The 20621-nt window shown below is 40.8% G+C and overlaps 2 protein-coding genes across 7 annotated transcripts in view; one reads left to right on the top strand and one right to left on the bottom strand.

Annotated features, from left to right (window-relative positions):
* LOC141766300 (inositol 1,4,5-trisphosphate-gated calcium channel ITPR1) overlaps positions 1–8786 on the bottom strand; it is an 85728-nt gene extending 76942 nt beyond the window's left edge. For 4 of the 6 annotated variants that reach the window (XM_074633033.1, XM_074633043.1, XM_074633023.1 and 1 more), the window contains exons 1-3: positions 8496–8785; positions 7275–7386; positions 3562–3632 (exon numbers count right to left, since the gene is read on the bottom strand). In XM_074633033.1, the coding sequence (XP_074489134.1) occupies positions 3562–3632; positions 7275–7366 (163 nt within the window). In that variant the 5' untranslated portion in view covers positions 7367–7386; positions 8496–8785. Of the gene's footprint in view, positions 1–3561; positions 3633–7274; positions 7387–8495 lie in introns of all 6 variants that reach the window. The other 2 variants (XM_074633009.1, XM_074633018.1) reach the window with 1 other exon arrangement.
* Positions 8787–9951: 1165 nt separating this feature from the next.
* Positions 9952–20209, top strand: sumf1 (sulfatase modifying factor 1). Its single transcript, XM_074633117.1, has 9 exons — positions 9952–10416; positions 12593–12766; positions 12894–12968; positions 14621–14703; positions 16556–16678; positions 16784–16898; positions 17426–17539; positions 17617–17676; positions 19538–20209. The coding sequence occupies exons 1-9, from the start codon at positions 10147–10149 to the stop codon at positions 19637–19639; spliced, it is 1116 nt and encodes a 371-aa protein (XP_074489218.1). The 5' UTR covers positions 9952–10146; the 3' UTR covers positions 19640–20209.
* The last annotated feature ends 412 nt before the right edge of the window (positions 20210–20621 follow it).

Here is a 20621-nt window from a genome sequence, read left to right as displayed (position 1 = left end):
TAGTATAAAATAATAAAAGTATGTTGATTTATGGGATACCAACTGCAACAGTATACTATAAAGACTGGAATAGTGAATGCAATTAGTATGGGATTATGCAATTGTGAAACACATTTGACCTCTCATAGTAGGAAAACCACAGGTGGTACTAATGACATGAATGATGGCTAGTGCTAGGCATCGGTACTTGATACCTTTAAAGGTGCTCAATACAAAATTCAGAGTATATCTATTGCCTCCACACAGCTCTCAACATGGCGACAGCTGAGCGGGCCACTATCAGCTAATGGTGCTAACAGCGCTGACAGTGCAAACAACAGCAACAGTGTTGACAGAGCTAACAGTGTTTACCTGGGGGGAAAAAAACGGAGGGTGGGTGCTACGACCACCATATGCGCTCAGTGCAGAGTTGAGGCCGTGAGCTAGCCAGTGGGACACCCTCACATGTACTAAAAGCATGCACTGCCGGCCCCGGCTATGACAACAAAGCAAGGAGAAACTCGGGATTACAACACACACAGGGAGAAAGTGACTTCATTCTCTGCTCAGGTAGACATTACTCCTCTATTTCTGTACATAGAAAATGGTTGTTTTCTGCTATATCAATGCTCTAAATAAAGTATAGAGAACCTTTAAGGTATCGACCAAAATAACCCAGTACCAAGTAGTATTGAAACTTCTCCAGTCAAACGATACCTTCATTCGATCCTTTTTGTACCCAGATCCAGAAAGAAAAAATACTATTTGTATGCTTCTTTGATTTAATTTGAATGTGTGATTGGCCCACTACCACAGCAGCTACAGCCCACACAGTCTGTGGTTTGGTGAAGTCAAGCGCGTATTTGACAGAGTTGGCAGTTGTCGAGATGCCACCAAAATGGTGTGAAAGTATGGCTATCCTACATGCATGTGTTGTTTTACACATGATGGGAATCAAATGAAGTAGAAAAAAAGGTATCACATGAATGCTAAATAGACTTGCATTTATACAGCGCCTTTCTAGTCTTCCGACCACTCAAAGTGTTTTACACTACTTGTCAGCATTAACCCATTCACACAGACATTCATTCATTCAGACACTGATGGCGGAGGCTGCCATGCAAGGTGCCAACCAGGATCTAATCTAAATACTCATTCACACACCGCTGGCATCGGTATTTAGCTCAAGGACACTTCGACATGTGGACTGGAGGAGCCGGGAATCAAACCGCCGACCTTCCGATTGGTGAACGGCCCCCTCTACCTATGAGCCACAACCGCTGTATGAAGTACTCTATTGTATCGGTGTCACTTTAAGCAATTTATCCAGCAATTTATTTAGTATATCACTTTCACGAGGTTGCGGCACCAGAGAGACAGATTATTTAAAAAAAGAAAAGTAAGGTCAAAAAGGTCAAACTTCAATTTCCTAAAATTTCCCACAATGCAACTAAAAGCATATTTTCATTGGTTCCTCCCTGGCTGTTAAAGGACGCGTCTGTCAAACTCCACACCTCCACTTTGTGTCTCAGGCTGAGATGACCCTGATGATTATTTTGTCACACTTGATGAAGCTCATTCAGAGCCACAGACATTACACAACAATTTTAACATGCTAGTAGTAGTCCCCATGATAAGTAAACTGACTGACTGACTGAAATGTATGTGTAACATAAAGGGACTTCTAGTTGTCCTTTTCATTATGATCCTATAGAACCAATCTTCACATATTTCTGCCTTCTGGTAGACATCAGAGGCCTCTCACAGTGACATGAAGGCCTCTTCTGGTCAACACCAGCTGACATAGTGAAGGACTTACCAACGTGTTGTAGAGACACATATACAATTACAAAAAATCTCTCAATAACATTTTTGAGTGTTTTTGTTGCAGATATTGAAAAAAATGTTGGTTTTAAAAAACCGGGTCAAAACTTCTTCTATATATCTACAATATCCTGCAATAATTTCTAATTCGGCAAAGACATTTAGGGTCCCGCAGTGGGTCAGATTTGAGTGCACTGTACCTTGTCATGAGTTTTATAAGTGAGTCGAGAGAAATCGGCCTGTGAGAGGATGGAAGATCAAATGAGGTGAAGTGATTAGTGAAAGCCTTCCTGTATAAGTGAGCCAATAGGCAGCTCCCTCGCTACAATCACGTTTGCTGCTGAAAATAGTCATACAAAAAGAAGAAAGAACAGTTTGGATAGTGCATGATTTAAACTCTTTCTAGTCCCATACAGTAAATACACACATGCTGTCAAAGACCAGCTAAATGACTATATGAGTTAATCTTCATCTTATGGTTTTAGAGCCTGTTTACGGCAAAGACAGACAAACACAATGGACTAAAACTGTAGATGTTTCTGCTCGGATGACTGGTGAAGATCATGTTTTGGATGTAACGAGAGATGTTAGATGAGTATAGACACTGCTGGCATGTTTTTGCCACTTATTCCCACCTCTTGGTCCAGATCTATGGAACACACTTGACAGTTGTTGAAATACACACCGCAACAAAGACAGAGAGCAAAAGACTCGTCCATCATGTTGCTGCAGGAGGTTGGACATATCAGTCTGCAGCCTGTGTTTATCGTGGTGACAGCGATTGTCTCCAGGGGGTGATAACCTGTCCTGGGGCACCAGAGAGCCACTGAAGAGCTGAGCGAAGCCAAAGAGCTGCTCGGATCAAAGCTTTCTAAATACGGTGCAATCTTCTTTATACTCTGGAGACAGCAGATAGCATCCTAAATGAAAGTGAAAATGAGCATGTGTGTGTGGAATCACTCACTCACTCTCCAACAAGCTTCAAAGTCAAACTGATATAGCACTGCAAAGTCAAGTTGACATCATAAAAGGCCAACGGATGTGACAGATCTACAGCCAATAAAAACATGATTTTGGTCATACATACTTTCCTAATCTCTCAGACATAATTTACCCATCGAAAGTCCACTAATGTTGCGTTTTTTAATACAATATTCATTCAGAAGTGACCAAGAAAAAGTTCTGTTTCTATATTTTGTACAAGAACCCGTAAGAAATACTACACAAGCCTTCAGTACACTCATATTCTCTGTACAATGTCAGGCCAGGCCTCTCCCCAGAGATATAAACCTCCAGCCTGAGAACCGAAGGTCATGAGTTACACTTCCTGTATAGGAGCTAATAATAGCGGGTTCACCCAAAGAGGCATCTCAAGGCTTTTGTTTGAAAAGAGCTTTTCAAGCATACTGTTTTCCCCAAAAAAAGATCAACATCAGAGCTGATATTCTCCATCTGCCTCTACCTCCACAGGCGAGGCATGTGTGCGAGCGAGCGCACACACACACACAGCTATAAAAGACATGCATGGATACATAAGAATGCACGCGCAACATGCACACACACCATTAACATCGTCAAAGGCAGCCCCGTTTGAAGTCCATAGAGCAGAGATATTGTGGCTGTCACCAAAGAAACACAGCATAACACATTCAGCAGCGTCTCTCTCACAGAGCCCTCAGTGTAAACAGACAGCAGTTAGTGTGATGATGTCAGACCTCAGGAGGACGAGGGGGAGTCGACTGTGTGTGTGTCTTTTACCTCGGAACTTCTTCGGAGGGTTGCTGAGGTCCCCCGCGTCCGGCTGGACGACACAGCGGTCATCCACCAAGCTACGGATATAAACACACAACAACATTGTTAATCACTGATAGCAATCTGTGTTTCTGATGTCGCCGCATTTTGTTTAACATATTGTGAATATTTAAGTAGTTTAAGTATATTATGTATACAGTATAATGTCACTGATGATGACACAGTCAGCTGACAGGTTTTCATAATAAAGTAGGGCTGCAAGTTTTTATTATTTATTCTTGAGCAGAAACAATTAGTCAACATAAGAACATCAACTGTAAAAAATGGTGATAATCAAATAATCTTTTAATCTACTAATCTCTAACGTCATTTTCTTAAGCAAAATATGCTAAAGATTTGGTGGTTTCCTTTGTCTTCTATGATAGTAAACGGAAATTTAAAGATGTCACATTGACGTGGACTCTGGGAAACCGTGATGAGTGATAGACCAAACGATGAGTCAACAGAATATTAAAACATGTAATTGTAGCCCTGAATTACTCATCTCGCTTTTTGTCGTTCGTCTCCTGTCTGTCTCACACCGTTTTCCCCCCGACTATGTTAAAGCGTCTTTGAGATCACTAAAAAGCGCTATATAAATCTAATATATTATTATTATCTCTGAATTATTTTTTGATTACTAATTCAATGTAGTGAATGTCAAAAATGTTCTAACACAAACGTGGTTTAATTTACAACGATATAAAACAAAAAAAAGTAATTAAAGAAAGAGGTGATCACAACATTTGAAAAGCTGGAAGTATCAATTATTAATAAAGTACTGATTAATGTTTTGACGATCAAATTAATCAATCAGCCGACATTTTCAGCTCTATAATTAAGCATCATTGACAAACATTTATGGAGACGTATTGAGATTGTTATTTCACTGGGGTATCTGAGCGACTGTATGCCACTGCCACTCTATAATCCCTGTGGGTTTGTGTGTAAACTGGTTTGGGTGTGTGTAAAACATAGTGGCCAAAACAAAGGATTCCAACAAAAGCTTCTGCATGTACAAAAATCGGCTGGTGTTTCCTATTTTTCATTGAGAGCTCTTGCATAGCTGCAGCATGAATATGCTTGTCTGCGGCTCCACACAATAATGAAATCATTCTGGATTAGATGACCTGTGGGCAGGCTGGAATTTCTGGTGACAAATTTAACTTTTACTGGCTTAGAATAACACTTGTCTGGACACGGGCCAAATCCCACATCCATTTCAGGCCTTTTCCCGGGGAATGTCTACAGTTGTCCAAACAGACCTGTCTACTGCTCCAGTCTGTACACCTCAAGGAACCAGGCTGCAGACTTAGATAAAAAAGTGAGAAAATATCCGGGAGTCAGGAAATCATACAGTATGTGTGTACAGTCATCTGCATGTGTGGATGATGCACACATCTAAAACTAATCCAGTTACACCTATTAAACCAACATGTTCTCATCCAACCTCATCACATACTGACGCTTTGTCAGCCCCCTCTGCGTCACTTTTCAGTTGTTGGACCCATCCACTTCAGCTCCCTCCCGCCTTGTGTGTCTCTTTTGCTCTTTAAATTACATCACCACAGCCCTTTCTCTGAGCGTTTCTTGTTGCCGCAGATGGGTTTACACTGTAGTTAAAGCTGAAGAAGGCGAGATTGGAGCAAATATGATTTAAAAAAGTTATTTTTATAAACGTTATATCGTGACAGTAGTACATGAAACAGGTATCATGTGTCTCTGTGTCCTCCGGTGCTCCTAACGGCATCTGCAAGATTTCACACACCGGAGGAAAACAATTAGTAAGAGCTGATCTGAGGTCTGCTGTCCAGCTGCCGTCTATGAGAGCCGTCTGTTAATCACTCGCGAACTCCGACCAAACGGTTAAACTAGGCAGCGCTGATCAAATATGAATCAATATTAAGTTACGTTAAAGCGTATTTCTCGCCTCAAATGTTTTCAGAATGATCTTGTAGTGTACTGTTTAGCTGTAAAAAGAGAAAGTTAGTGACCCCGACGCCATTGTAAAATCTGGTGAAGGAACACCAAGTTACGGTCACATCCAATAGGAACGCTCTCTCAATGAAATGACCTGTGATTGGTCAAAGTCTCCCGTCACGGGCTAGATTTTCTAAAGCCTGAAAACAGAGCCATGAGGAGGTGCAGAAGTCTAGTTTTCTCTCAGAGCACTTGAATTACAATATGCTGAAAAATTATTATTTAATTTTTCCCAATGATGCCAAAAACATACTGCCTACTGCCACTTTAATGGAAAGCCCAGTGTGTCGCATACCGGCGCTAAAGGGTGCCTTGTGCGGTGGTATCAAACGCTGACGGCCGTGACAAAGTGTCAGTATTTGATGCCCTGGGAATAAGAACGGGCTGATGAAGGCTCACTGTACAAAACAGCATTTTTAAAATGTTTAACCTTTAATTTGTACACAGAGCCGTGTCTCTGGTTACCAACCAGGAGCTGGGAACGCTGCTCAGCTGGGGAAGTTGTAATGCTCAAAGAGCTTTCTTTCTTCTCAATATGATCACTTCCTCTAAGGGCAGATGATCTGGAGAATGCTGCCGAGTTGGTGGTTGTGCGTGGAGAAGATGGCTCCTGGCCAAATCTGTCATGACAGTTTTACAAATATGTGCACTTGCATGTATGTCTGCGTGTCTGTGTGTGTTTGTGTGTGTGTACGTGGGAAGCGCAGGAACTCGAGAAAGGCAACAATATCTCTATAGTGACTCCGTCTTTGCTGTAGGTCATTCCATCTTTCATGAGGCGGGAGAGAGAGACACTGAGCTGATAGTCCGGATAGCATTACAGATGCTAGACACAATATACAGCACGCTTCCTATAAATATATTGTGGTTTCTACAAGCAAAACATGAATGCAAGCTTCCTCGTTTGGCCCCGTTTACATTCACATCAGAAGAGGAAAGGTTAAATGCAACAAGTGTGAATCATTATGTGGTATCTTAAGACCAATATATCAATGCTCTATAGGCCATTCTGCAATCCCTACAAATAGAGTTCATGATCAGTATGCGTCTAAAAAATTGCTTTTATTGTGTTCCAAATATGAGATAAAAACTAATGCACAAAAACAACACAACATTGCTGCAACTGTGTGGGTGAATAAGTGGCTTGTAAACAGAGGTTTACCATTAGGGTTGAGTATTGTACACAGCACCACCTCAGCATTTTTTCCTCCTTCAACTCTGCCCTCCACACCCACTCCTGCTACACTCTCTCAAACACACACTTTATCATTAACTGTGCATCTGCCGCCCCTATACTTCCTTTTCTCCCAGCGCTATCAGTGGCGGGGTCAACCATGACCAAAGTACCTCTTTAAAAAGGCCTCCCACTGTTTCCACAGCTTTCATCTGTGGGATAAACTGTAAACTTACATTCATTTATCTCTCCTTAACTACTTACTCCCATTGTGACGCCGACAGTGGGACGTGATGCCCACGACACATACAAACAAACGTTCATCAGGCACGCACAAACACAGAATCCAAAGGAAATGTTCTTTTTGTTAGTTCTCACTAAATGTAACTTTCTAAAAATGGTCAACAGCCGCCACGACTAGTGTGACTTCCTTTTTTTTCAAATACGGCTCAGCTGGCAGTAGAACAGAGAAAAAGTGTGAATCAGGGCCCACACACAAAATGTTCAGCCAGCGAGCTGGACGTACCCCAGGGTGCTGATGAAGCCGTTGGTGGATCCCTCTGCATACAGGGAGCAGATGTCCCCGATGTGTAGGAAGCTGGACATCTTATCAGACATGTTTCACACACAAGGAACACCTACAGCAGAAGAAAATAGTAAAAATAAGCAATATATTCCCAATATTGGACACATTATTATCACAAAAGTCTAAAAGGCAGCAGGAGCATGCTTATTTTGAATTCTGTCATGATAGTATCTGTAATGTTTAAGAGAAAATGTACATTTATTTCAACTTCAGCTGTGTATCACCATTGGTGGATTCCCATAATTACTGAGCATGCATCTGTGACTTTGCATATGCAGATAACAAAATCACACAAATCCATGTAGCTACAGAGTTCCCAGTTAGGTGGCAGTGCAATTTTAATAAAAAAGAGAGGATTTCCTGTGAGGTCGAGACTACACTGATACCTCTCTGGCTGCAAGGATTTGCATATAGGAGCTGGAGGGAAATTCTCTGATGACACAGTAGGTCTACTGTTAACCTGTTTGTGTTGTGCTGTGTTTCAGGGCTGGACAGTTAATGATTAGGAGCTGCAGTCAACAGGAAGGTGTATGCACCTGCAACAGGTCATCAGGTCCACTTCCCTCAAGTTATCTGTCTGTTTTTGAACAGACTGAGGTTGATAAATCATAAAATAACAAACTAATAGTGGTGGCTTTGATTGACAGCCGTCTGTTTATTTATTTTATTTTATTTTATTTATTTATATTTATTTTTGTACACCTGTTTTTGTTTTTTGGTTGTTGTTTTTTTTAGTGCCCTCATGGGTGGGATATCTATCAGTCCAAATGTGTGTGCCATGGATTGTCAGAGTTGTATTAACAAAATTCAGAAATAAACAAAACGATGACATAAATCACATAAATGGTCAGCAGAAGTGCAACATCTTCCTTTACAGACCTCTTTATCCGACCAATAAAACACATGAAACTCTGTCATTTGATTCGACATCCGCAATCACACAGTTTCACAGTAAACCGAAATTATCTTGACTCGTTTCCTTGGTTGTTTTCTTGTTTCACTGCTGTGTGCAACAAACGAGGACTATCACAAGCGCTGGTCATGAGAGCTGGGAGCATTTTGTTAACCATTTAAGGAGAGAACTAGATGTTTTTCTTCCTCCTCCGCTACGAGATGATAGAGATAGTGGAGAGAGAGGATGGTATAAACTTTCTACTTTACCTCGGGGTCGTGGTGAAACGCTCAGCTTTCTGTGGACAACATGACTGTGTGTCTCTCCTCTTCTTCACCACCCGGGCTGAGGAGGAGGAGGGTGAGATCCAGCCGTCAGCAGACTGTAGTAATAATAATCCAGTTTGTTTCTTTGTGACAGCTCTATCACCTCTCCTCGCCTTTCGGTGCTCCGAGGCTGTGCTCACTGAGGCAGGCAGAAACACTGAGGCTCTGCTGAGCTGCCTGGCTCTCTGCCACTTCTTCTTCTTCTTCTCCTCAAGCGGAATAGTAGTGTTGATAGCTGGGAAATGATGTCCATGTGGTCCCATCCCACCACCAGGGGAATCCAGGCTGTTTTATTATCACTCCCACTGTGGAGCCTTGATTTTTTTATTTTTTTTAATATATATATATACTTTATTTTCCCCCTTTTTTCAAAGCTGTTTTCATATATGCAATCCACTGTTTGTAAACTACAACAGTCTATAAACCAACAAACAAAACAACAAAGCAAACAAAAAAAAAGCCTTGACTTTTACTCTCCTATCTTATATAAACTCTAAAAAACAGCACATTTATGGTTTTATTCAATGGTATTTTCAAGGATTTACATTAAAACAACATGCGTCTGCTATATTTACAATCCCTAAATCATAATTTGTAGTTTAATCATTTATATATATATATATATATATACTTTATTTTTTTCCTTTTTTCAAGGCTGTTTTCATATATGCAATCCACTGCTTGTAATTACAACAGTCTATAAACCAACAAACAAACCAACAAAGCAAATAAAAAAAGCCTTGATTTGTACTCTCCTAATCTGATATAAACTCTAAAAAACAGCACATGTATGGTTTTATTCAATGGTATTTTCATTTTAATTTTCATTAAAACAACATGCATCTGCTATATTTACAATCCCTAATCATAATTTGTAGTTAAACCACAAAAAAACATTACTACTACTACTACTACTACTAATAATAATAATAATAATAATAATGATAATAATAATAATAATAATAATAATAATAATAATAATAATAATAATAATAATTATAATTATAATAATTATATAAATTGTCAATATTTGTGTTTTAAATATGGAATGCACCCAGTAATATGTGTAATTTGACTGTAATGTGATTATATTTTGTATTAATAATCTGAATCTGTAAAGTAACTAAAGTTGTCAGATAAATGTAGTGGAGTAAAAAAGTATAATATTTCCCTCTGAGATGAAGTTGAGTAGAAAGTAGAGAAAGTAGCAGAGAAAGTAGCAGAACATGGGAATACTCAAGTAAAGTACAAGTACCTCAAAATTGTATTTGAGTACTTAGTTACATTCAACCACTGAGTACATTTTATACTGTTTTATACTATTTTTTTACTCTTCCTGTTAGAATAAAATAATTGTTAATTATTTAACTGCAAAGTAGTAATGTGTTTTTGATACCTTCACTTTTTTTTGCATTAAATCATACCAGGATGTTTGCTGAAATTGATTGGATGTGTGTAAAACTAAACAAATATTCACTCCAGGAAGGAAAGAGTTACATTTGGTGACACTGCAAACCAGCTGACTGACCACGTGACTGTGCGGAAGTGAGAGTATTAACAACATAATCAGATCTTGAGCAGGTGTCCTGCAACAATGCTGGTGCGCCGTTTTGCTTTGTTTTTCCTCTTTAGTTGTGTGAACACAGTGTTGTGTGTTCAGGGTTCATCCGGGGCTCAGTCAGAAGCAGCAGCCCCGCAGAGAGCAGCCGGCTGCGGCTGTGAGAACCTGAAGAGAGCCGCTGCTGCTGTGGAGGAGCCTGTAGAGGAGGCGACAGCTTCTGCAAACCCAGCTGACAAATACTCAAGAGGCGCCAATGAGAGGCCGTCGGAGGCTCTGGGAGATGAGAAAAACATACAAAGTCAGGTAATCCATCGCTGCTGCCTTTTTTTTTTTTACTTTACTGGACAGCTCACAGTAGAGAAGACATGCAACACAAGTCCCTACTGAGACTTTTTGCTCCATGGAGCACCAGGGAATCCTGAAGTGGTATTCAGTATTATTTAAACCTCAACTAAAAGATACATGGATTAGGGTGACCAGATCTCAACAAGCCAAATGTGGGACAAAGAGTATGTTTGTGTGGGACAGTGTGAGACACGTTACCAAGTCTGAGAGGTAGTCTAAAATGTTGATATAATGTCTATCTAACTTAAAGGTCCCATATTATAAAAAAGTGAGATTTTCACGTTTTTTTATTATAAAGCAGGCTTAAGTTCTATATAAATACTGTGAAAGTATCAAAACACTCAATCCATAGGGAGATACACACACACAGCCCGTATTCAGAAACTCTGCATTTGAAACAAGCCGTCAGGATTTCTGTCCATTCGTGATGTCACGAATATACAATATTTAGACCCTTTACACAATTTTAAACGTAAACATTCTAAATGTGTCCCAGTTTATTTCCTGTTGCAGTGGATGTGAATAACATCAACTGACAGAGTTTACACATGGACCCAAGCTGTTGCCTAGCAACTCAATTCTGTTGCAATTCCGTCAAAATGCGATAAAATGGAGCGTTTCAGACAAGAGGGTAAATACAGGCATATTCAGTCTGACAGTATGAGGGAAAAAAATAGTTTTTTTAACATTACAGCATGTAAACATGTTCTAGTAGAAACACAAAATACAAGAATGAACCTGAAAATGAGCAAAATATGGGACCTTTTAAATAATAAACATTTCTATTCTGCCCCTTATCTTGTAACATGCCCATGCTTTTCCCGAATGCATCCATAGATCGGCACATCTCTTTTTGAGCCGTTTCTTGTGAGACTCACATGAACTGTGTCGCTTCATGTCGTATTCCCCCCCTGTGTGAAATTGAAAAATAACTGACAAATCTCACAAAAAACTCTGATAATCGTCTTCTCAAATACTTATAAGTAGTTTCACAGTCTCTGTTGTAGCTGCTCTTCCTTCTCATCTTCATGGCATGTGACTTTGCGGTGACTCACAATTTTCCCCCGTTGGGCATAGCGAGGCAAAGCCGGTGAAAGGTCAACCTGCACTTGACCCACAAGTGCGCAGTTTGACAGCAAACACAGAGCCGTGATGACAGCCTTCCCTGCTTTCTTCACAGCCATTGGATTAAAGCCAGATTTTTTTTTTAAAAGTGTCTGTCCTGCAGTGGTTTGACTTTTGAAAACTAGAGCCAATGAAAATGTGGGACATTGCGTCGAGATGTGGAACAATGGATAAAAATGCTGTGCAGTCCTTCGTAAAATGGGACACCTGGTCACCCTACACCCTTTAGACCACATTAGGTAAGCTAAATATGCATATTTTTTTTTAATCAAACTTGAAAAAAGGATGATCTGAGTTCCTGAAATGTTGACATCTTCCACATAAGGGGCTCTCAATACAAGTTTTCATTTTCATCAGTCCGACAGCAGGCTGATGTAGTATCACTTGCCCCGCTTAAGTGCCCTAGACACTGAAACCCTCTCAGCAACTGTACATTTTTACACTGCAAATCAGTTGTTCAACTCTTCTCAACCAGGTACCAAGTAAAGAAGTTAATGGACTGATAAGCCTACATTTCCTGCAAGTTAAACTGCTATTGTTTCAGACTGTTTCAGAGAGAGAGAGTGCATGTTTGTGGCATATTGTGTTTGATATTAGTAGACTTTGACTACTTAAATTAGTTCTATTTCCTGGTTCGCTATAGATTACTCTCAGCTGGTTCTGAGGAAAGAACAGTGTGCTTTATGCTCCAGTCCCTCAACAAGCTCCACCAATTAGATTGGTTTTATTTTGGGCTTTGGTTAGACATGTTACGTCATTGTCGGGGATTTGCCAATCCTAGTGAAGCAGTCTGACAGCCTCAGTCAGTTCAAGGCATGAAAACCTCATGCAATTGTTACACAGACAATATGACACAAAACTCACTCTGGTGCAACACATTTACTGTATGTTGGCAAAAAATAAAATCACAAGAAGACAGAAATGAAAAAACGCCCCGTTTTTCATATTCTGAGACCGGAAGTTGCCATTTACAAAGTAAGTATAAATAAAAGTTTATTCCTGCATACAGATGGTGCTGATTTCTGGAGGAGAGTTCCTGATGGGAACGGACAACCCAGGCATCCCTGCAGATGGCGAAGGCCCTCAGAGGCTGGTGCATGTGGACTCCTTCTACATGGACATCCAGGAAGTCACCAGCCAACAGTTCCAGAGCTTCGTCAATGCCACAGGATACATTACTGAGGTATGCATCCAAAGATTAAAACAATAAGCTGTGTTTTTGAATTCATTAGAAATTAATTCAATCAATCAAACCAATCAGTATGAAAGCAAATCTTTGCTCATGACGTTTTTTATCCCTTTGCTTTTAGGCAGAGAAATTTGGAGACGCATTTGTCTTCGAGGGGATTTTGAGCGAGAGTGTGAAAAACCAAATCACCCAAGCAGTAAGTATAATTATTCAACTGTCAACTTACCGGTTCAATTCACTTTTTCTGATGCTACACCAGTATGAAGCATTGTTAGTGCCATGATTATTGGACACATTGATAGTTGTTCAAGTCATAAGTCATCACTTATACATCACACACACCACACATGCTTTTCTGCTTCCTGCTTTTATGCTATCTATCTATATCTATCTATCTATCTATCTATCTATCTATCTATCTATCTATCTATCTATCTATCTATCTATCTATCTATCTATCTATCTATCTATCTATCTATCTATCTATCTATCTATCTATATCTAAATGTTGGGGGAAATAGATATATTTAATTTAGTTCTCTTTTCATTGTCTTCCAGATTTAATTACAGTGTACTGTGTTCAGATGTATGTTGTTACTACATAACACATATTAGTATTAGTACTTTATACCTGTAAGAAGGTCGGCTATGACAGATTTTGTTCTTTTGTGTAGCTGCCACCAAAAAAGAAAAAAACACCAGGAAGAAAAGAGAAAATATGATAGAGACTGCATTTTATCATAGTAATGAAGCAGGGAGAGTAATTGATGAGTTACAGTGTGATGAAATTTTCCATCAATTCCTCTCTTATTGGTAGAAAGGTCAGAGTGTTTGTCAGAGTGTCCCTCTGTTGACATTCTTGGGTTGGAGTCCTGTCTAGAGGAGCCACCGTTATCTGTACAGCTGTGCCTGTAGTGGAGACCGTAGAGCCAGTCGCTAGGGCAACCAGGGTCAGAGATGCCAGAGGAACGGAGTAAGTCAAAACATGATAAGGGGTAAGACACTGAGCACCAGGGAGGAACGACAGAGTTGTGAGGCCTTCACGCAGAGAGCATCTATTGTGGAGACCTGACAATTCTCCTTGATCAAGCTTCAATAAACCTTCTTTTGTAAGACATCATCAGCTCCGGACCTCTTCCTTCCAAAGTTAACTTGTGTATCAATTATTCCATCACATACAGTATAATAAGGTATTCAATTAGTAAAATAAACGTTCCTTAATTAACAGTTTCATAATGCTTCCGGCCAACTGCAAAATGTACCTAGAGCGGTAAACGATATCCAGTTTTTCATCAGGGAGGTTGTGATAAAATGACCCGCCAGCCATGTGAGGAGAAGAAAGACGATGCTTTCGTGTTCAATGAGAACATCATGTGAAAAAAAATATCATTGTGTTATTATTATTGATATTATTTTGATGTCCCTCCTACCGGGATGTGTTTGAACATCTGTAGAGTAATATACTGTATGTGCACTAAGCTTTACCTGTTGCACACATTTTCAGCTTCATATAGACATGAAGACACATACTACTGTTAAGAGTCTTGAGAACGTTCACAGATTGGTTGTGAGAGGCCTGAGGACAGCAGGCCTCTCACAACCAGACGAAAGCCAGACAGCAGGGCATTTACTGCTTCATCTCAGCTGTCATGTGCAGCGTGATCATGTGGCTGAGAAGGTGCTGTTTACCCCATTAGTGTGGCAATGCTGGAAACCATTAGTACCATTGCAGTTCTGTACACTACAGACAATTTAGATGAAGTGTGTATGTGAGAGAAAATGGAATGGAGGGTCTGAAAGAAGCACAATATCAGTCAGTAACCGTTGCTAACATCACTTTGTTATTAGGTGGCTGCTGCCCCCTGGTGGCTCCCAGTCAAAGGAGCCGACTGGAGGCACCCTGAGGGTCCAGACTCCAACATCACAGACAGGTAGAAAGACATCAAAATACTCACTTTCACCAGTTTTTTTTATATTAAAGCAAAGTTACACATTTTTCTAAGTATGTCTTAAAACAATTCTTGCATGTGTATATGTACATTGATATACATACTGGCCGTGGATGTGATTCTAGTGTAAGTGATGGGGGACAAAATCCAGAGTCTCCTTTCTACAGTTCAGTTGAAGCAAATATGAGGCTTCAGCAGTGAGTGAGACAAATCCAGTGGGTTCATCTGAAGTTATGTTTTTTTTTTTTTTGTGCAAATCCCCATCGCTTTTTCTTACTGTGTCCTGTTCAGTAGTGTTTGAAACCTCCCAATAATTTTCACTGGTTGTGGAGTTTCGGTAAGAATACATGAGAACACGCTTCAAAAGTTTCTTGATCTTTAATGGAAGGCTAAAGGTTAAGACTTGAATGTGGTTTGTATGAACAGAAAATATATATATATATATATATATATATAATATAACTCACACAATACAAATAATTACACAGCTGTGTTGAATACTCGATTCTGTTTGGTCAATCACAGCATTCTACGGTCTGTTATTTCTTTATACCAGACCGTCGCTATGTATAACAGACCGACGCTATGTATAACAGACCGACGCTATGTATAACAGACCGACGCTATGTATAACAGACCGACGCTATGTATAACAGACTGTTGCTATGTATTATAGACCGTTGCTATGTATAACAGACCGTTTTTGTGTCAAATTATTGATTTCTTAAGTAAGTAGCCTTGTTATAAGTGGGATACTGTTGATAACAGCTTGTGGGTCATTGTTGTGAAATAAACCCCTTCAGGGCATCGAGGTGCCGCATCGCCCTGTCAGGGTTTATTTCACAACAATGACCGGCTCGCTGTACATTATCCCTTACTTAGTAACCTCTATTTGTTCATAGTAAGGCATTGAACTGTAAGACTCACACAACTATATCAAATTACACACATTAAAACACTGAGCACATATAAGAAGGAGACACACAGGCCCGAAATACACTCAAAAGCACTAACAGGACCTAAACATTTGCATTAATGTCAGACCGAGGGGGCTGCCCATGGACAGGCGCCCCGAGCTCAAGGGCACCTCTGCAGTGCCCGGGATGCAAACTGGCAGCTCACCAACTACCAGTCCACACTTGGTCTGTAGAGGGACTTAAACTCGGCAACCTTCCGGTTCCCAAGCCTAGTCCCCACAGACTGAGCTACAGTCCCCCAAAACCTCCTATACAGCCAGCAAGACAACCTTTATCACCACACACATCCATCAAACTCACCGCAGTCAACTAGCAGACAAAAACTAGAAATATACCAACCACTCCAAGTAGCTGATTGGCTCCCGACATGGGAGCTGCTGTGCCTGAACACTATGTGAACTGCAAGCCTTCTCAACACCCCCCACTGTAGCTCTTCAGAGAAACATTTATGCGAGTAAACTCTGGGAATTTGGCACTAAAAAGACTCAAGTTTGGACGAAACCTACTTGATAAGTCTAACTCAGACTGCTGTAGCCTCATGTTAGCTTCAGCAGAACTTTAAAATGTATTTTTACACAGAACAAGGACTGTGGATTTTGTCACCCATCACTTACACTGGAATCACAGTAAGAAGGGATCTCTTTACAACCCATGACCAATCAATTCAATTCAATATACTGTACATATGGGCATGGGAGCATAGCAACAGACTTGAAAATGTAAAAAAATATTGATTCAAAAGCAAATTCACACCTGCCACTTCTTTTATTTCATTATGACAGTTCTTTCTTTTGGCAAAAGCAAACTGATAAAACAAATAAAAGCTCAGTAATTAACTTTAAACCTGTTTTTTGTAGGTTGGACCATCCTGTTCTACATGTGTCCTGGGCGGATGCGGTCGCCTACTGCTCCTGGGCCAACAGGAGACTTCCCACTGAGGCAGAATGGGAGTACGCCTGCAGGGGCGGCCTTAAAGACAGGTGTGATATTTACTCACTATGTGATTTGAAAATACGCCAATGTGCTGTGGTTTTCATACGGTATGTTCCCATGTCAATGTCCTGATACACTGCTCCTGTATGTAGACTTTATCCCTGGGGAAACAAGTTGAACCCGAAAGGAGAACACTACGCCAACCTGTGGCAGGGGGATTTCCCCAACCATAACTCTGCAGAGGACGGATACATCAAAACGTCACCGGTAAGAAAAGGAAAGATGGAGAGATGCTGTAGTAATTGGTGTGTTTTAAGGTGCATCATATTTCAGGTGAGGGAGGATGTGGGTGACTGTGAGCCATTGTCACAAAACTGGAAACAGTTTTATCATGGAGCCAATGCCTATATAATCTACAGGAAATTAAAGGTGCTGGAGATAAGAGCTCATTTCGGAAGTTGATAAAGTCACACCAGCAGCTCGCACCTTCCAGAGATCAAATGAATAACCATTAGATAATATTCATCCAATCTCTTTCTCTACAAAGCTTCAGCTTTAGAGGTATCAATCATGAATGCATGCACTCAGATTCTTAAAGGGTATGAGCTGCTGAAGGAATCCTACTGATCCCACTAGCTGAACATACAGGGATGTTCATGCCTCACTGATTGCAATAGCACAAATGTAACTATTACTATCTCATTTAAACAGCATGGCATGTTGGGCAATAGGAAAAGCAGATGGGACTACCTGTAAATCCAGATTAAATGATGCTCATTCTGGCAAACACACAGGTGATGTCCTTTCCCGCCAACGCTTTTGGCCTGTATGACATGGCGGGGAATGCGTGGGAATGGACCTCAGACTGGTGGACTGTGCATCACACCACAGACCAACAACACAACCCAGTAAGAACACATTACCTCTGAGCGTTTTCCAGGTTTAGTTTTTGGGTCTGATATCTAATCATTTGTCTCTCTTTCAGACGGGTCCTCCGTCGGGCACAGACAAAGTGAAGAAGGGAGGCTCGTACATGTGCCACAAGGTAACAAAGACAACCACTTTTATGTTATAATGCTTTATAGATTTGATCAAAAAATGAAGTTCAACATCTTGATTATTCAGCCCGTTCTCATTTCCAGAGCGTTACATACAGGAGCTTTATCACGGCCGTCGGCGTTCGGTACCACCGCACAAGGCACCCTTTAGCGCCAGTATGAAACGCACTGGGTGTTCCATTAACTATGAAGTCAACCCATCTGCGGCAACAGTAAACACTACGAGAAAGAGACACACACAAAACAGGCGAGAAGGGAGGTGGATGGGTCCAACAAACACAGGGCTTTCATTCAGGAGACCGCTGTTCGTGATTCATGTGTTAACGATAGGGTCAACGATGTTGGAAAGCTAGCATTGCCTCAGGAGCTCCGTCTAAACCCACTCCCCTCCACTCGGGTCTCCTTCCAAGGCAACGCCCCCAAACACACATGCACGAGCACCGCCGCATCATAACTTCGCAGACACAGAGCGGAGAGAGGACCTCAACTCAACAACGCTACCTCATGACAAGTAACCACAGCAGTGCTACTTTTGGCTGGGTTTTCTCTTCCATTCTCCAGATTTGAGTTCAGGCTGGTGCTCGCCAAGGGTAGAGTACGAGCAGGGAGGCAGGGAGGCATCTGATTGGTTCTTTCTAAGCGGACCGTGAGGCAGAGATTGGTAGACGTTTTTACAGGATTACAGCAGCTACAGATGACGGCTCTTTTCCGGTCCGTTTTCAGAGCTCATAAGTAATGGATCGCGGTCAGATGTAAAGAACATTTCAACCAATATAAAAAATAGTGTATACTGGATAACATCGTCAGCACTGCCTTTAAGTTTCACGCTACAATCAGCTGTTCATTCGTGTCCCGTGTTCACAACGTTCAGTGTCATTTTCACTGTACAAACATGTACATTTTAAGCCCACACATATAGTTTTTTCCTAAACCTAACTATAGTGGTTTTGTTGCCTAAACCTAAAGTGACGCCACGGGTAACTATAGTGGTTTTGATGCCGAAAATAGCGCGACGCCAAGGAGAGTGACAAGCGGCGGTATGTGACGAGTTGGGATGAGAACGTGTTGCAGCATCAAACATGAAATTAGAAACACCCGTCTGAATGTCTGCTTACATATTTTAACTGTTGGGCGGGTATATTTTATGGGCAGTAAGCTCTTTTGTCAGGTGAGCGGATCAGTGAAAACGAAATAGTTTTGGCTCGTTGTGCAAACCTGTTCCATAGCAAGTATTGAATCCAGGCAACAACGGCTCTGACATCAGCATTTCCAAAGGGCGAAGGGGAGCTCTCTGTTACTCTGTTACCCTGTTTGATTACAAACTGTTAATCTCTCCTATTCTCTCTTTTCTTCCTGATATGTGAAGCTAGTTTAGTTTAGTTTTTGTGCGAGTGCAGTCGCCTGTCTACTTGTTCATTGGCTCTCTTTGTTCTGGATTTAAGAAACTTGAAAAGTGTGAAATGGAGTGGACAGGATAACTCATAGTATTTACGTATGTGTTACATTTACTTTATCTGCAAAACCATTTGAGCCGCCCACTGGTGACCATTCCAGTGTGCTTATCACCAGCATCTGTTGCCATGGGAATGTGACTAATTGCATTGTAAAATAAGTCCCTAAGCACAGAGGTCTGGTTTGTTTCATATGAATAAACCATGTGAGGAGGAGAGGACAACAGTCAGACATGCTTAATGAAACAGGATCGGTACAGGAGGAGAAATCAGAAATAAAGTGGCTAAACTAAAATGGTCACTGTGTAATTGTCTTCATTGTTTGTGTTTCAAATTGCTGATAAAATGAATTAATTGACAGTAAATTTCCCTCTCTTCTTTCCCTCTCTTCCTCCAGTCTTACTGTTATAGATACCGATGTGCAGCTCGTAGCCAGAACTCTCCGGACAGCGCCGCCTCTAATCTTGGTTTCCGCTGCGTCTCCCAGGAGCAACGGTGACCTGACCTGCTCGTCTTAAACACATCTATTCCAGCTGCTCTCTAACCCCAATGAAAGGAATTCAATAGAGGCGTTCTTATGTGCCATCTCAATGACGTGGAGTTGAGAACATCTTCTGTAAACTTTTATAACTTTCTATTTTTTCAGAATGTTTGTTTTCATAAGTAATTAATATAAAAGGGAGTTGTTCCTACGTCGTTGTTCTCTTTACGCCTTTGAGCACAGGTGGAGAGAGAAACTGAATAACTCAAGAGGTTGTTTCTGCTCGGGTCAAAGAAGTTATCAATGGCACAGATCAGAGCGGTCTTGTAAATGTCAAAACAAATCTGGCTGAGATACAGACTAAAAGTCCATGTAAACTATACTGCCGATGTAAAATGACACTGTGAAATTGCTGCAAGATTATTGTGGATTATTGAAATATCATTTTTGCAATCAGATAAATCTGTGACAAATGGGATCCCTAAAGGATTCCCTGATTTTCCTTTCTTTCAGGATTTTTGTTTTGCATTGTGTGTAATGGCCGTAGCCTGAAAGTTGGCCACAATAAAAAACTTTTATTTGTCTTAATGTGACTCAAAGTATTACACTGAATTTGTATGGGAAACTTTAGGTTTAGTTAATTGATGCTAAACATAAAGGTGCTACTTTGCTGTTACTCTGTGTTTTATCATTACTGACCTCTATGACAACCATATTTAGTTATGGTGTAGCATCCACCAGAGGGCAGCACATGCTCAATATCTGTCTACCTGTCTGTCTATCTGTCTCAACAGTGTTTGTACAGTACGTGTTTCTTTCATACCCATATTGAGGAGTTAAGCTGACACAGTATGAGCTCTGTCTGAGGATGGTTCAGGGCAGTGAGCACTGTGACGGTGTAAAGCTGATTCAGACAGTTTTGGTCTGAGATGGGTTTAAGTTCCTATAAGACGTGCGATTAAGACTCCACATGAAACCAACAGCATGTACCACCAGCGGG

This window comes from Sebastes fasciatus, chromosome 1 (assembly GCF_043250625.1).
Source record: "Sebastes fasciatus isolate fSebFas1 chromosome 1, fSebFas1.pri, whole genome shotgun sequence".
Lineage (NCBI taxonomy): Eukaryota > Metazoa > Chordata > Actinopteri > Perciformes > Sebastidae > Sebastes > Sebastes fasciatus.
Note: the sequence above shows the minus strand (reverse complement) of the source record. Positions and strands in the feature narration are given on the sequence as shown.

What these genes read in the sequence shown, in the direction of transcription:
- sumf1 (XM_074633117.1), top strand. Translation starts at nt 10,147, where the DNA reads ATGCTGGTGCGCCGTTTTGCTTTGTTTTTCCTCTTTAGTTGTGTGAAC. An exon ending in CCACAGGATACATTACTGAG is followed by an intron (nt 12,767 to 12,893) that starts GTATGCATCCAA and finishes CTTTGCTTTTAG; the next exon opens with GCAGAGAAATTTGGAGACGC. An exon ending in GACTCCAACATCACAGACAG is followed by an intron (nt 14,704 to 16,555) that starts GTAGAAAGACAT and finishes TGTTTTTTGTAG; the next exon opens with GTTGGACCATCCTGTTCTAC.